The sequence below is a fragment of the Pseudomassariella vexata genome (genome assembly GCF_002105095.1).
Source record: "Pseudomassariella vexata strain CBS 129021 chromosome Unknown BCR38scaffold_5, whole genome shotgun sequence".
Classification (NCBI taxonomy): domain Eukaryota; kingdom Fungi; phylum Ascomycota; class Sordariomycetes; order Amphisphaeriales; family Pseudomassariaceae; genus Pseudomassariella; species Pseudomassariella vexata.
This window is the reverse complement of record NW_024467960.1, coordinates 2,529,926-2,543,820: the sequence shown is the minus strand read 5'-3', so window position 1 is coordinate 2,543,820 and position 13,895 is coordinate 2,529,926. Positions and strand designations below refer to the sequence as shown.

At 49.2% G+C, this 13,895-nt stretch overlaps 3 protein-coding genes across 3 annotated transcripts; 2 read left to right on the top strand and 1 right to left on the bottom strand.

The window, feature by feature from the left end:
- Positions 1-395: 395 nt before the first annotated feature.
- On the top strand, positions 396-3,580 carry BCR38DRAFT_523284 (SGNH hydrolase-type esterase domain-containing protein; the record flags this gene model as incomplete). Its single annotated transcript, XM_040865255.1, has 5 exons — positions 396-1,292; positions 2,771-2,903; positions 2,968-3,004; positions 3,064-3,143; positions 3,201-3,580. The coding sequence occupies exons 1-5, from the start codon at positions 499-501 to the stop codon at positions 3,576-3,578; spliced, it is 1,422 nt and encodes a 473-aa protein (XP_040717486.1). The 5' UTR covers positions 396-498.
- Positions 3,581-5,078: 1,498 nt separating this feature from the next.
- Positions 5,079-5,685, top strand: BCR38DRAFT_299111 (uncharacterized protein; the record flags this gene model as incomplete). The annotated part of the gene is made up of 3 exons (XM_040854530.1): positions 5,079-5,275; positions 5,403-5,448; positions 5,506-5,685. Coding segments are annotated over 3 exons (423 nt in total), but the record flags the coding sequence as incomplete, so codon positions are not given.
- A 6,539-nt stretch (positions 5,686-12,224) lies between these two features.
- BCR38DRAFT_430542 (uncharacterized protein) lies at positions 12,225-13,853 on the bottom strand. The gene is made up of 2 exons (XM_040860042.1): positions 13,209-13,853; positions 12,225-13,152 (listed from the first exon to the last, which is right to left on the bottom strand). Exons 1-2 carry the CDS (start codon positions 13,595-13,597, stop codon positions 12,723-12,725), a joined length of 819 nt encoding a protein of 272 aa, XP_040717484.1. The 5' UTR covers positions 13,598-13,853; the 3' UTR covers positions 12,225-12,722.
- Between the last annotated feature and the right edge of the window lie 42 nt (positions 13,854-13,895).

Sequence of the window (13,895 nt, the reverse complement as noted above, 5' to 3'; positions counted from 1 at the left end):
CCCTGCATGCTTGCTGAAAGAGTAGAGAAAGGATCAACATACTTCTGGGTCGATGTGTCAACTGATATACAGTCACTGCTTGTCTCAGCAAGCTCTGGGTCATTGTGTCGTCACTAAGTTGGCAGAATGATATGGGCACGACCCATCAGCGTTTTCTGCTAGCAGTGGCTCCATTACATTTTCTCCACACTTAAAAGACTATGCGACTAGATATATCGTCCATTGCACCTGTTTCGTTGAATACATGGAATGCTTCGGAATTTGCAGCCGGTGAGTCAACGGCGAGTATTGGAACTGGCCCGTGCCACAGTCAGTGGTGGCCAAGGCTTAGGAGTATAAAGTGCCGACTCACGAAGGAAGCATTTCCAGGTGTGTTGAGCAGTAAGCACTTATTCCGTCAACTCTACAAATTTTTCAGAACCACAATGTTGGTTTTACGTCACAATCAAAACCCGATTTACCCAAATACAAGAACGCCAAATCCGGCATAGCAATCAAATGGATACCGGACCAGCAGATGAGAACCAATCTTTACCAGTAGATGATTTAAGGCAACTACTCAAATCACGCGCCTTATTCAAGGAACGATCTCACCAAACCTCAAACGACGTCCATGTCCCCACTCTTCAATCCCATCCAGCAGAGCCTGCAGTGGTGCTGCTTGGCGATTCGCTCATCGAACAGATGAAGGTCACTGGCAACAGTCCTGACTTTCAGCCCTGGCCATCAAAAACTATGCTAAGCGAATCCGCACTCGATCATCTCAAACAAACAAAGCTGCCAGAGCTGTCTCGATTGGATAGTGTCTTCAACGCAGGCGTTGGCGGCGATAGATACCAAAACATGCTCTACAGACTTGTCGGCGAGTCTAATGAGCAGCGAAAAGTCACTGGGCTTTTGGATATCTTGGTCCACCGCAATATAAAGCTCTGGGTGGTTCACGGCGGGACGAATAATCTGCATCGCAAACGAGGGCTCCGAGCTGCGGACGTGGATTGTCTCCACGTGCTGCTTCAGGCGCTGCTGCGAACATCAGACCAATCAACTCGAGTCATCCTAACAGGACTATTCTTCAGAAAGGATATATCAGATCACTTAATTAACGAGGCAAATGCGACACTCGAGTCCCTCTCTATTGCAATAAACAACAACCTAGGGATTCAACGAGTTATCTTTCTGCCTGCAACCACAGCGGTTCAGAAAGGTCATTTAGTCGATCATGTTCACCTCAGCGAGGAAGGGTATCGGTTGTGGGCGGAGACTCTGTTCCCTACAATGGCAGAAGTCCTGATGTTGGTCCAGACAGATACACTGGCTTTGCGATAGCGTTCTGCACGGTCGGGGAATACTGAATTCAAGCCAGTATTTCGATCAAGGACCGTTTTCTTTTCGTTTCAGGACGTCCCAAAGTTGTCCGCTTATGGAATAAGTGCCATATATTTCCGCTGCCACATTGGTATGTCACTATGAAAAGCGTACGTGGTGAGAAAAATGACGCAAACCAACTGCACGGTGGAGATATAAATGCTGTGTGTGCTCACATGTAAGGGAAATAGCTAATATGTCGACTGGCTCTGAACTGCAAAATTTCCAGCCTTCGAAAACGACGCCAATTCCAGGGCCTCAAGCTTCAGGTGTCCCGCGTCAAGGAATATCATCCTTCGAAATCCCGGAATGTCATCACAGACGATACCCTAAAACGGATACGGCACTGCCTCATCTTTATTCACCATAATGTAAAACAGAGGAATCGTCAGATTTTCGTCGGCACATGTCACAGGGTCTATAAACGCGGGCTCAAAGTGCGGTTTCAGCACAGCCATCAGCTTCGCTCCCTCCTCGTCGCTGATACCGTTTCAGAAAGGCGTTTTCATATCGTCGATGGGGTAGACGTGACCGCCCTGTACGCAGTATATGAGTTCAGTGGAGAACTTGGCCCCGCGAGTTGCTGGGACGACTGACGGGATCGGTCTTGCCGGGCGCTAAGAAGACTGGCCATGAGGGTAAATACCGTGAGCATCGTCAGGCCTTTCTTGATCACGGCCCCGGCGCAGATGAGGATGATGTTGCGGATGCTTCCCTTCTTGCCTGCAGCCAATTGCTCGCTCACGCTCTGGTTCTCCCTCAGGCCAACGCCGGGGTTGAGCCACAGGATTGAGCCATTGAATTACAATGAACTCTTCCCAAATTTATCTGGGGCCCAATCAATCTGGAGGGGGTACTCTCAATCATGCGTCCAAGACCTTTCCTTGCTCTCCAGAGTTAAGAATGTGGCAGATGAGTTCACAGGAGAGAGTTTCAAGCTTCTGCTTGGCTCCATCGAAATAGCTCGCATGATTGACTTGCATCAACGACTCGGATCAGAAATATATGTCCGAGTGATTCAGAATGGGTGGCATTACTCGGTACTCAAGATGTTGAAAAGTCTCTACGTTTACGCCCCATTCCAGTGGCTCCGTCTAGTGCCTTAACCAAGGAGCGCCGTCGAAAAGTGTTAAACTGCAGTCCTGTAGGCAGTAGACTTGGCGACGATAAGACTAACCTAGCACGTCTGGATAGCCGGGATCGTGGCGCCTGGATTTCGCGGCCGTCGGTGCCATAAACGTAGAAGTTGGACAGGAACCAAACTCCAGAATACTTAAAACCTCGGCTCAATCAGTGCAACACAGCGTTTTATTTTCCTGACTCAATCCCGCTGTGTGGGTTCATTCCTCCTCCTCATGTTGCCGTGGGTTGAACATGACATCGAAATACCTGACCTGTCCGACAGTGGTCTGGATATTATCGTGCCCACGGTCACACTCGGTGTTATTGCCACCATCGCGGTCGTCCTGCTATTCTGTTCTAGAAAGCTCAAGGGTGCTCATTGGGGAGCGGATGACTACCTGGCCGCTATCACCTTAGTATGGACACGTTCACAGGCCCCTATTAATCCATAGTCAGCTGGTCTGACCCCGGACAAAACAGATTGTTTATTATGGCCTCATCATTATCACCATTATGGGTGGGATTTCCGCCATCAATGCCGGTCAATATGTTAATCGCTGACGAACAATCCAACAGCTGTCCGCTACAGTGGTCTTGGGAAGGATATCAGCATTGTCAAGACTGAGCACAATGACAAGCTTGGGCATCTGATGAAGGTGAATTTCGCCTACAGAAAAGTCCGAATACTATGAAATAGAAACTAACGGGAACAGATTCTTTTCGCCTTTTGCATCAGTTATGGATTTGCCTCCGCCTTGATCAAATTGGCAGTCCTGGTCTTCTACTGGCGGCTCTTCCCAACCTGGATGGTGAGAACTGAGACGTATGTGCTGGGATCAATGTGTGTGGGCTGGTTTATCGCCTTCGAGACCGTCTCGGTATTTCAATGCAAGCCAGTCGCTTTGGCCTGGGATTTTACGCTGGAGGGTACGTGTATCAACAAGGCTCTCTTCTTCCTCAGGAACTCGATACCCAACTTCGTCATGGACCTCGCCATTGTCATCCTCCCCATCCGCGAACTCTTGCTCCTGAGGATTTTAAGGTGGAAAAAAGCTGGCTTTGCCGGACTATTTCTTCTCGGTGGATCGTGAATGAGAAAACACGTGGCTCAATACGCCCGGGATCTTCTGGGGACTATTTCTGCTAACCTAGTCCCAGAGTCGTCATTGCAAGCACCATTCGCTTCATTCTAACGTATTTAGAGATATATCAAAAGGGTGTCACAAACATGACGAGTAAGCTACTGATATGGGAACCAGGGATTCCATATGAATGAAATTAATTAGTTACGCCAGAACAGTTCGTGGGGCCATGGCTAGTGACCACTTTCAAAGTCTCCATCGCCATCATCGGTGCCTGCCTACCCACCTTGGCGCCCGTCTTCCAACTACTCCATGACCATTTCCCATTGCAAAGTTCTAAAAACGGGGCCGGGGCCGGAGCCACTCTACCTAAGGCCACCAGTGTCATCACAATTGGCAGGATCTCAAACCGCACTCCCTATGCCAAGATAACAACGGCTGACCACAGCAATGGGTTCGTTGAGAGACTGCAAAGTGAGAACGCTTAACACCCCTGGTTTACTGCAACGAAAGATGCGCGAACATAGATGGTGATTGCTAGACATGCACTATTCACATTGACGAGGTTCCCCTGAATAGCCGGCGTGAGGCCATCTGGACCAAAGACAAAGCAATACTTCAAACAAATAACACTTGACATATTTGCCGCTGCGTTCTCTGCATTTCACATGGTATGAACCGTAATGTGAGCTTTTTGTGTATTCGAAACTACCCAACTATTACGAACTAATCCTAGCCTAGACAGAGTTCAATACCCTAAACCCCAGCTCTAACCCAAATCCTTCACCACTAGCCTGTGGTGGAGTCCCTTTGGCTATTACGGATTTATACGCAGATGTTCCAGACTGTTCACGCGGTGCATCCGATCTGATTTATGAGTGTTGCCCCGTCCAACCAGGGTTGCTAGAGTCAAGTTGCCGCACTCTGCATGCCGCAATCCATCAGGCAATCTACAAGGTCAATTCTCCTAGCGCTTTTCCAACGTTGAACCCAAATCCCAACTGCTCTGCCTGTATTTTAGGTTGTCAGTCATATGGTTGCATATGCATCCCAAACTCCAGCTAGCTCGTATAAGGGCTGATGCACTCAACTCTCGCCCCGGCAGACCCTCGTACTAGAATCAACTACTCACGATGCCCTTGTCAAACTCTGGTACATAGTTCAGATGCGTCCTCGTGTTGCTAACGCCTGAGAAGATACTTACGTTGAAAAGTCGTTGCTCGGCCGCCGCCGGCAAAGGGATTAATTCAAAACAACCAGCCCTTTCCAGCATAGATGATAGAATCCCAGTTATGATATAAATGTCCTTCCCTGAGATGAATTCAGGTGCAGAAATACAATCACAATAGAATACCAAAGACCCGTCTCATCTGCCGCTCTGTTGCAACACGTCATCAAGAACGCCAGCCCTCTTACAAGTTCGTTCTCAATATGACCTTTTCAAAGGTCAACATCTTGCGCAACCTGAGCATCTCTGCCCTCGCGGCAACTGCGCCCACAACCAACTACCTTAATATCACCGCCCTGTCGGCCCACAACTCTGTCTCGGTCCTCGAGTGCTGGCAACTGAGCAGCCCCTTCGTCACGTCTGACGAGCCAGGCCGAGTGGGAACGCAGTCCATGTCCCTGGCCCAGCTGGGCAACGCTACCTACGACATCATCCCTGCGCGATACGACGGGGGTTTGCATAGTGAGCCACGCAAGCAGTGAGTTTTCATTCTACCCTATCCCCTTGTCTATGACTATCTTCTTCTATATTTTGCTTGTTTGATTGTACAAGCATGATGCACAAATATGCATATTTTCCACCATTACTAACCGAGTACCTTCTAGGTTCGTATACTTTATCTCCGGCCTAGCACACATAACCCTGCCGAACGTCACCTCTACCTCCACCTTCGCCGCCGCCTTCATCTCCCCTTCATCCTCCCCCCAGCACACCGAGGCCTGGATCCGCGGCGGCAAACACGGCCTCATCTTCGCCGAGGACACTTCAGATGTGAGCCCCTGGGGCCACGGGACCGAGTACCCGGGACAGGAGGACACGATCGCCATCACGATCCCCGTCGAGGACGGGGTGGTGCCCGAGCACACTGTCTTACACGAGGGGCCTTGCGAGATAATAGGGCCGAGAGGCACTCTGAGTATGAGGGAGGAGGAAGGACGGGAAGGCGGACTAGGCACATCGACCAAGAAGTCGTCGTTTGCTTATTCGTTTGCGACTGCGTATTGCAGCTCTGACTCGGAGCATGAGGAGTGATGACGGAGGGTTTCTTTTGAGTTTGACGGGATACTATGTAGATAGTGCAATATTTGATTTTCTCCTTTGTGGTAATCGTGCTTTACATTATTATCACCCCGACCAACATGAAGCTCCCCAGACAGTCGAATAAGATTCGCTTGACTGATAAGTGCTGTATTCCGTAGCAGAGAAGTAACATGACCTAAAACAGAAAATGAAAATGTCGGACAGGCATAATCTGACATTGGAGCTCAACGAAGCAAACCCTAAACCTATATAACGACATAACGTACCCCACAAGCAAGTTGGCCACTTTTTCTTGGCACCGTATGAATAACTTCAATAACTAAACTAAACTAAAAAATAATAATTCAAACTAATCGGAATCCTCTTCCTCGTACGTATCTTTATCATTCTCACAAGTACGAGCATTATGTCCGGGCTCTCCGCAGATCCTACAGCGCTGTCGGCGTGGTTCGGCCGGTCTCGTACGACGACGACTTACACGTATATCATCCTGTAGCTGCTGTTCAATATCCCGTTGAGACTGTAAGTCCTGAGCGTCTTGTAAACTAAGAGATCCTCCATCTTGTAGCTGTGGATTTTGAGTCCTTCGACGACGGCTTAGCTCTTGATTGGCCTTCCGAAGTGTAGTAACCTCATCCTCAAGTAAAACTAACCGATGCATAACAGCCGTGGCACCACGTGAAAATTGGTCAATAGCCGTAAGTATTGTCGTCGGGGAGCTATTCTGATGCTGTACGATTCTGTTTTTAACGTATTCAGACTGGGATTGCGCCTCGGTTGGGTTATTTGGAGTCTTCGATTCCCAGATTAAGGGGGCGCCAGACGAGCTCCCAGGAGGTGTAGGCGTATGTAGCTTAATATCCAGCTGTGAAATCACATATTCCGGGTCGTACGGAATAAGTCCTGTCCCCCTGAAACCGAGGGACATTGTAGAGTTGGGCAGGGCGTCGGATGCTTAATTCGGGTTTCGATTGAAGCGCCTGACACGCTAGAATCATGTCGCTTTCTTTCCAATTCGATCCCATCTTGGTATGTGTAAAGATGCTAATTAAAAGGTTGTTCGTACGGTGCCAAGAAAAAGTGGCCAACTTGCTTGTGTGGCCAACTTGCTTGTGGGGTACGTTAGTATATGAATAAACAAAATCAAACGTGTCACAAGTTACCCCCACCCGAGCGCTGTTGAGGCATTCGGTTCACTTAAGAATATTCATTAATCAGAGTGTAGCGAAGGCCATGTCTCTTGGTAGCTAAGTAAATGTGATACAATCTATATACCTGTTCTCCCAGGTGTGAGCTCTTCAGCGTTTAATTACACGTAACAATCTCCTGTAAATCTTCCTTTTCGCCATGTTTCCCATCCCAGACTTGGCTGAAGCAATAAACTTGTCGGAGCAAACTGCATCCATAGAACTTGCAAAGGTACTCGCGATGCAACCCTTTACCGTTTCAGGGTCGTGCGTGATATTGACACTAGTCGAAGTTTTGAGATCGCATATCAATCTGGCAGGATGCCACTTCTCAATCCTCTGAACACTTCTGCGTCGCAGCAAGCATGGCCGTTCGGATTTTATTGGCCTGTCTTCGTTTATCCTCCTTCATCTGACCTAGGTGGATAAGTCTACCAGATAATCCGTCACCAATAGTCTTGGTACACCGAGCGGCACTTTCGTAGACTGTGACGAGTTGGTGGCAGTTCTTTTGAAACACTTCGAGCGTCTGTTCACTCTCATATTTTTGGCATCTGAGAAGCTTTTCGGTAATCCGTTTGCAGTTACGCCTGTAATCCTCCACTATGGTGGCAATTGCATCCTCCTCTGAGGTTAGATGTCGCAAAATGCTCTGAATGATGCGGTCAGTTTCGTGATCGAATCATCTCTACCAAAAATCTTACTGTTGTAATTGTGTGTAGAAGGTCCGCCAATCCGTTTGAAGCAAAGCCAGCTGCGCTCTCCCATCGATTCTGGCTGCTTGACTGACGCTTGTCCTGAAGGCATAAATCTCCTTCACGTCGACTGGATGATAACTTGTAGTTGTCATTTCTACCAAAGGATTCCGCAAGTGCGACTGGCTGGGAGGACCTCCATGGATCATATTGAGCTGGCGGTGGCGATATTTGGTTGGTATTGTGCGATGGGCCAGTCCCAAGCTCATGGGCTTCTTCACGTACCGGAACCAAGAATGGATGGTCCCGAGCGAAGGTTTGTGATCGCGGATGGAGCTTTGGGGCTGCTTCCAGTTGTTGATGTACCTGGGAGTCTTGCAATACTCTGCGCATGAAAGCTGTGTTCTTTTGTTTTTGATCATTGACATCTTGTATGAACGGATCTTCAACCTGAATCCTCTGTCTATGTGGCGTTTGAGTCGCCCGAAATGGCGGGTCGTCGAATCTAACTCTTGCGAACCGGGATGGTGAATGAGAACCCAAAGAGTGCCTTTCATCTGACCTCATAATCTCCAATGGGACTTTCTTTCGGATGAACAGGGGTCTCGGGCAGGCGCCGTTTGGGATCAGTCGGTTCAGCTCTGCCAACGGCTTGCGTCCAGACACTTCCGTGGTTGCCTGTGAATTAACCGTCAAACCCTCGATTGTGGCTTGCATTGGCGATTCTTTTCTCAATTCTCTCTCAGTTGGTGCCTTGCGCATGTTCACCAAGATTTCTTTGTGGTCCCTTTTGCTTGTTGTTTGGGATAAAGCCTTGGGCACAGGCTGCATGGGCTGCACGACCTTGTTCAAATGGCCATCATGGGACACTTCAGCCTTTCTCGACTCTAAATGGAGAAATCTCGATTGTTCTTGGGGGTCCACAGGGCTTCCGTCAACGTGAACTCTGCGCGATGTGTGGTCCTTCACTTCAACCTGTGATTGAGCGAGCTGGGGTGCGAGCGGTTTGGTAGGTGATAATTTGACATCCCCAGGCTTACGTTGTCGAAATTTCGTAGTCCCATTAAACTTGATGGGACTTCCAGAATCTTCAACTGTAACCTGATGCTTGTGGGGAGTTGGTGGCATATCTTCTTCAATGGTGTGAGCCGGAGTTTTCGTTGAGGCAACCCATTTGCTCTTGGCTATAGGAAGAGGTTCCTCGTTCATTCGCTGCCTTTTATTTCGATCTATAGTTGGAATGGCTTCAATCGATGAGCCAGACTTCCGCAGAGGCTCTAACTTATGCCCATGTTCATCGGTTAACTCTTCAGATATCGTTGGGCTGTCTTGAACATCCGCCACTGGCACTTCATTGTTTGTCTGAAAATCCATACTGGACTCTGCATCACTGATTTCGTCGTCGGGCTCGGAAGGGGTACCATGCTTCTCATCTAGTGGTAGTTCGGGCACCATCTGAGGCACAGACACGGATTGGAGATCTGCACCTGAGTGCTCAGATCTAAATGGGCTTTCCACACCGTTGTTGAGAGAACCTTCAGAGTTCAGCCGATTTTCGTCAACAGAGCTCTGGTCCATATTCGGTTGGCCAGATGTGCGTAGGTCATTGTTGGCATCATCCAATGGCGCCGCCTCGGGGTCAGGTTTGATAGGTCCATGATGACGGTCGAAATGCACAATGTCAGGGTTTGTATCTTCCTTTGGAAACGGCTGGTTTCCCAATCGAGGATTCTTTCGGTTAGAACCATACTTGGCAGGACTACGCTTCTTTTTCGAATTGGGGCCAGTCTTGGCAGGCCGAGACGTTCTTTTGGTCTCATTCTTGGCTGGAGATTGTTCTCTTTGCTTTAAATCCGACTGAGAATCACTTGCAGTCTTTCTCTTCTTGATGTGCATTCCCTGCTCCGAAGGCTCTGGCGATCCTTCTACCGCCCACATATCAGCAACATCCGGGCGTCTCTTTCTGAGTGCTTGCTGTGTAGAGCTGTCTACAATAGCAACCGCCTGCTCGCTCGCTGAGCTCGTGTGGTTCTTCTGTATCTGGGCCGCATCTGTCCTGCGTTTTGAGACCGGTTTCTTCATTTTCTTCTGGGATACCATGTCAATCGCAGAGTCATGAAACTCGCTGCTGTGTACAATATCAGTCTTCTCAAAAAATGGCTTCTTCGGTACTCTTTTCGGGGTTGGGCCATTCTTCTTTGCCTTGGTGTTTGCAGGTGGCTGTGAGTTTGGGATGGTATCCTCATCCGTCCCTCGAGGAGCAAGGGTCTCGGGAATTGCCTTTCCAACTGTTCTCGATGCCGTTGCCTTATTCTGGACTTTTCTTGGCTGAGGTTTACCTGCTGTCTTCCTTCCTACCTCGACCTGTGAGTTGGAAACCTGGTCTTGAGTTTGTTTTCTGGTGGCGACCTTGGGCAAAGATGTTTCAACTTGTGTTCTCAGTTGCGACGAGGCGAAAGTCTTCGCAGGTCCCTTTCGAGATACTTGCGAAGGAACTTCACCCCTCAATTGTGCTCGAATGGTCTTTTTCCTACCTGTCTCCTTGGTCGCAGAAGCATGCAATTGATCTTTTGACTTGGCAGTTTTCCTCCCTCCCGTTCTGCGAGCGGGAGCTTTCCCCCGGCTTTTGGATGCGCGTGGGCTGTCTGATTCGCTCGGATTGTATGAAACTTCACCATCGCTCGCAGCCGAGTCAATGTCACCGGAGAATGGTTGTTCGTCTGTCGGCACAATCATGTCATCTTCAACCTCGGCCTCATTGATCTCGGGACTGTGAGACGCGGTGGCAGAGACGGCATGAGATGGATTGGACGTGCGTACAGTTCGAGCGGGTTCAATTTCGTCCTCGAAGGACAACTCGCCGGACATTATTGGGACGGGAACTGTATTGGTATCATGTCCCGATGGTTCGTCTTTGTCCATAATTTGACATGACTCATGGTCTTGTCGAGGCTCTTCCGACATCAAGCCCATCAACTTGTCGATTTCTTGGATCGAGATTGTTCGAGAAGGCTCTCCGGGTGTGGAATTGGCACTCTTTCCTGATATTCTTCGGTCTTCTTGGGAGGACTCTCCAGACATGATTGGGAGTGTCGGGTAAACTTCTCCAACCTCACTAGATGTTGTGGCCTGCGATGCATCAGCCATTGGGGACCTCGAGGTCGGCGGTGCGCGAGTTAGTCTGCGATTTGCACTTCCAAGGTTGTCCATTGGAGGTAACGGGAGGGTCGCTTGAGTATCGATAATTTGTTGCTGGTCAGAATGGAGCTCATCTTGTAACTCATATCCTAAGTTTTGCTGGGAAGTATGCCCAGATGCTTGCGAAGGTATTGAACGACGACCTCGCGCCAATGGAGGCACGCTCAAGGAGCGTTCCCTGTCGCCGCCTTGATTCGACTCAGGTGTGTCTCCAGAGTGGTCATCGGATGAAAAGTCCTGATCAATAGATCTTGTCAATGGTTGTTCGAGATCGCTGGGCCTGTCCACAGACGCGTCGCCCGGCCCTGAGACTGAAGAGGGACGGCTGGTCTGCCTTGAACTTGCAAGACCTCCGAAATTCAAACCAAGACGCGCACTTGGTGTCACAGGCGATGGGTTATTCGGGACGGGCAGGTTTGGTTGGGCATCAGGCCGATCGACAGGTGACAAGCTGAGCTGTGGAAGCTGAGGACGCGACTTGACCCTTGGGCGTCCTCGAGGCATATTTGGTGTAAGGATTTACAATCTAGAGCGACGGATCACAGGATGTCGGGGTTGCACATGAAAGAAAAAAGACAGTGCGAGGCGTTGGAGAATATGAACAGGCTCTCATGCATAGAAACACCTTGGGTTTGGTTTTGAGCTGGACTTTGAGTAGGAACGGGATACCCAAGTTCAAGCTTCGGGGGAAAATGCTGGACCTAGATTTCCACACCATGGGCTTCAGGCTGGACAACTGTCTGGGTTTGGGACGATAGATTTTGTGACACAGCAGGGTCCACTGCGGCAGGTTCTTATGACAAATAAGATGTGAAGATAGACCTGGTGAAGACTTGAAGGAACGATGGGCAGAGCTGCAAGGCAATTGAGGAAGTTGCAGCCTGGCACTGACACTACCAGTCTTGGTCGTAACTGCCTCCTTCACCACTTGCACAGAAATGCCTCCCAAGGCGTGGGAATCGACATGAAAGGAGTGCTACTTTTTTCAGGTGAAGAAGTTCGTGGCATGCTTGTTGTGTGCTTTAGATAACTTACTCGCCAATGTAGACAATAATAAATGAATAATATGGATGCACGTCTCTCTCTCTCTCTCTCACTAGTTACACCAGGCAATTAATCATGCCAGTAGCCAGCCTGACAGATATATTAAGCTGTACTTTGACAGCCATCTCGCAGTTGTGACTAAGACGTGCACATGCCCTCACTCAAACCACAACGCCCAAGATGATTCTTCATATAGATAACCGGCCTACCGGATACCTTGCATGCTGAGCTTGATTTGAACAACTAATACTGCCCCCTTGCTCTTGTTGACGCCCAGTCAAGGGTCTTTTATTGCCTACATACATGGCCATCATGGGAAAATTGGTGTAGTTCTGAGAACAACGGCAGGGTCATATTATATTTGCAAATGTTCCAACTTGTTAACATTGTCGAAAGTTACCGGGGAGCATGTAAGTATGGACTAAGCTAGTTAAGCACGTTAGCTACTCTTCACCGAGTCAGAAAAACAACCCAAACGATCTTTGAAGCAATATGCACACATACTCTTCACTCAAGTTATGAGAGTGGATCGTTTCCTTGCTCCAGCACTCATGTACACATCACTGTGTTAAGTATGATGAAGCTAATATACCTCAGACTGAACAGGCCGGTGCTTTTCAGCCACAGGCCCCTGGACGTCAGGGACCAAAATAAGAGGCTACCAAACTTGTCCCACAGTAGGATAAGTGAGCAGACGAGCATTATCTAGTAGTGCCTCAGATGTCCACAATAACCTAATTACCTACCTCGCCCGATCCATTTACATAAGTAATCTCCATGCACCAAGCAATAGCGCCGCAAAACCAGTGCAGACACCCATCAGCCATTGCAGCGTCTGGAACTTGACCTGCTCGAGCTTCTCCCGCAATGCCGCCACCTCCTGCTCAATCTTGGTTTCCGTCTCCTTGATCTTCAACTCCTGGTTTACAGCCTCCTCCCGTATCCGGCCTTTCTCCAGATTAAGGTCCAGCCTTACCGACGCCTGCGTCCTCCCTATCTCGTCCCGCAACCTGCTGTTGAGTTTGGTAATGTCGTTGGTCAGCCGCTCGTGCGCCGACCGGGTTGTGTTGGACTCAGTGCTGTCTGCGGAGAGCAGCTCGGATCGTAGCTTCGCAAAGTCGACTTTCTGTGTGTAGGTTGCTTTCGCAGCATCTTCGCGCAAGACCATGGTACGAGTCAAGTTTTGTATGCTGCGATGGGTGTTAGCCAACAGCTCCAGTCGCAAGGAGTGGAGCTGGGTGCCCACCTTTCCTCAATGACATCGTTGAGGACCTTCATCATCGCCACCGATTGCTCTTCCGTAAAGCCCTCACTCTGGAGTCTTTGGACAAACTTCAGCGTATCGAAGTGGTGGTCCCGAGCTCGGGGGGCCGTGATGTGGAACGACCGCCTCAACGCGGGATTTCGTAGAATCGGAGATGGCGTCGGTGAGGCTTTTCGAGACGCACATTGTGGCGGGGGGCAGAATGTATGGAGTTTCGAGGACTGAGTTGATCCGAATGGCTTTCTGTCGTAGACTGCAGGAAAAGCTATTGATCGCAGCACTTGGGAAGATCCAGCCGGACCTTGCCAGCTCAACCTAGGAAGCAGAAAAGTTGGGAGCTTCTGAGCTGTATGTATGGTTGCGTTCGCCATGCTAGTGACAACCAAATTTTGGAAAATTAGGAGAATATACAATGTTGATAGGACTTCCAACCGAGCAACTCTTGATATAATGTAGTTCAAGCCAAGTAAACACCTCTAAGTCGCGAGCTCGGCCTTCCAGACTTGTCGTGACGGACCGCCGGAGTAAAGCCGGTCAAATCTTCAGAATTGTGGGGCCTTCTGAGGTGACATAAAAATGTGTGAGACTGACTGAGCATTGGGAATTTCCTCTTTTTCCTCTTTATGAACAACGCAAATTATCACGTTCTCGAGGACAAATTTTGGTGCG

What these genes read in the sequence shown, in the direction of transcription:
- BCR38DRAFT_430542 (XM_040860042.1), bottom strand. Translation starts at nt 13,597, where the DNA reads ATGGCGAACGCAACCATACATACAGCTCAGAAGCTCCCAACTTTTCTG. An exon ending in AACGATGTCATTGAGGAAAG is followed by an intron (nt 13,153 to 13,208) that starts GTGGGCACCCAG and finishes CACCCATCGCAG; the next exon opens with CATACAAAACTTGACTCGTA.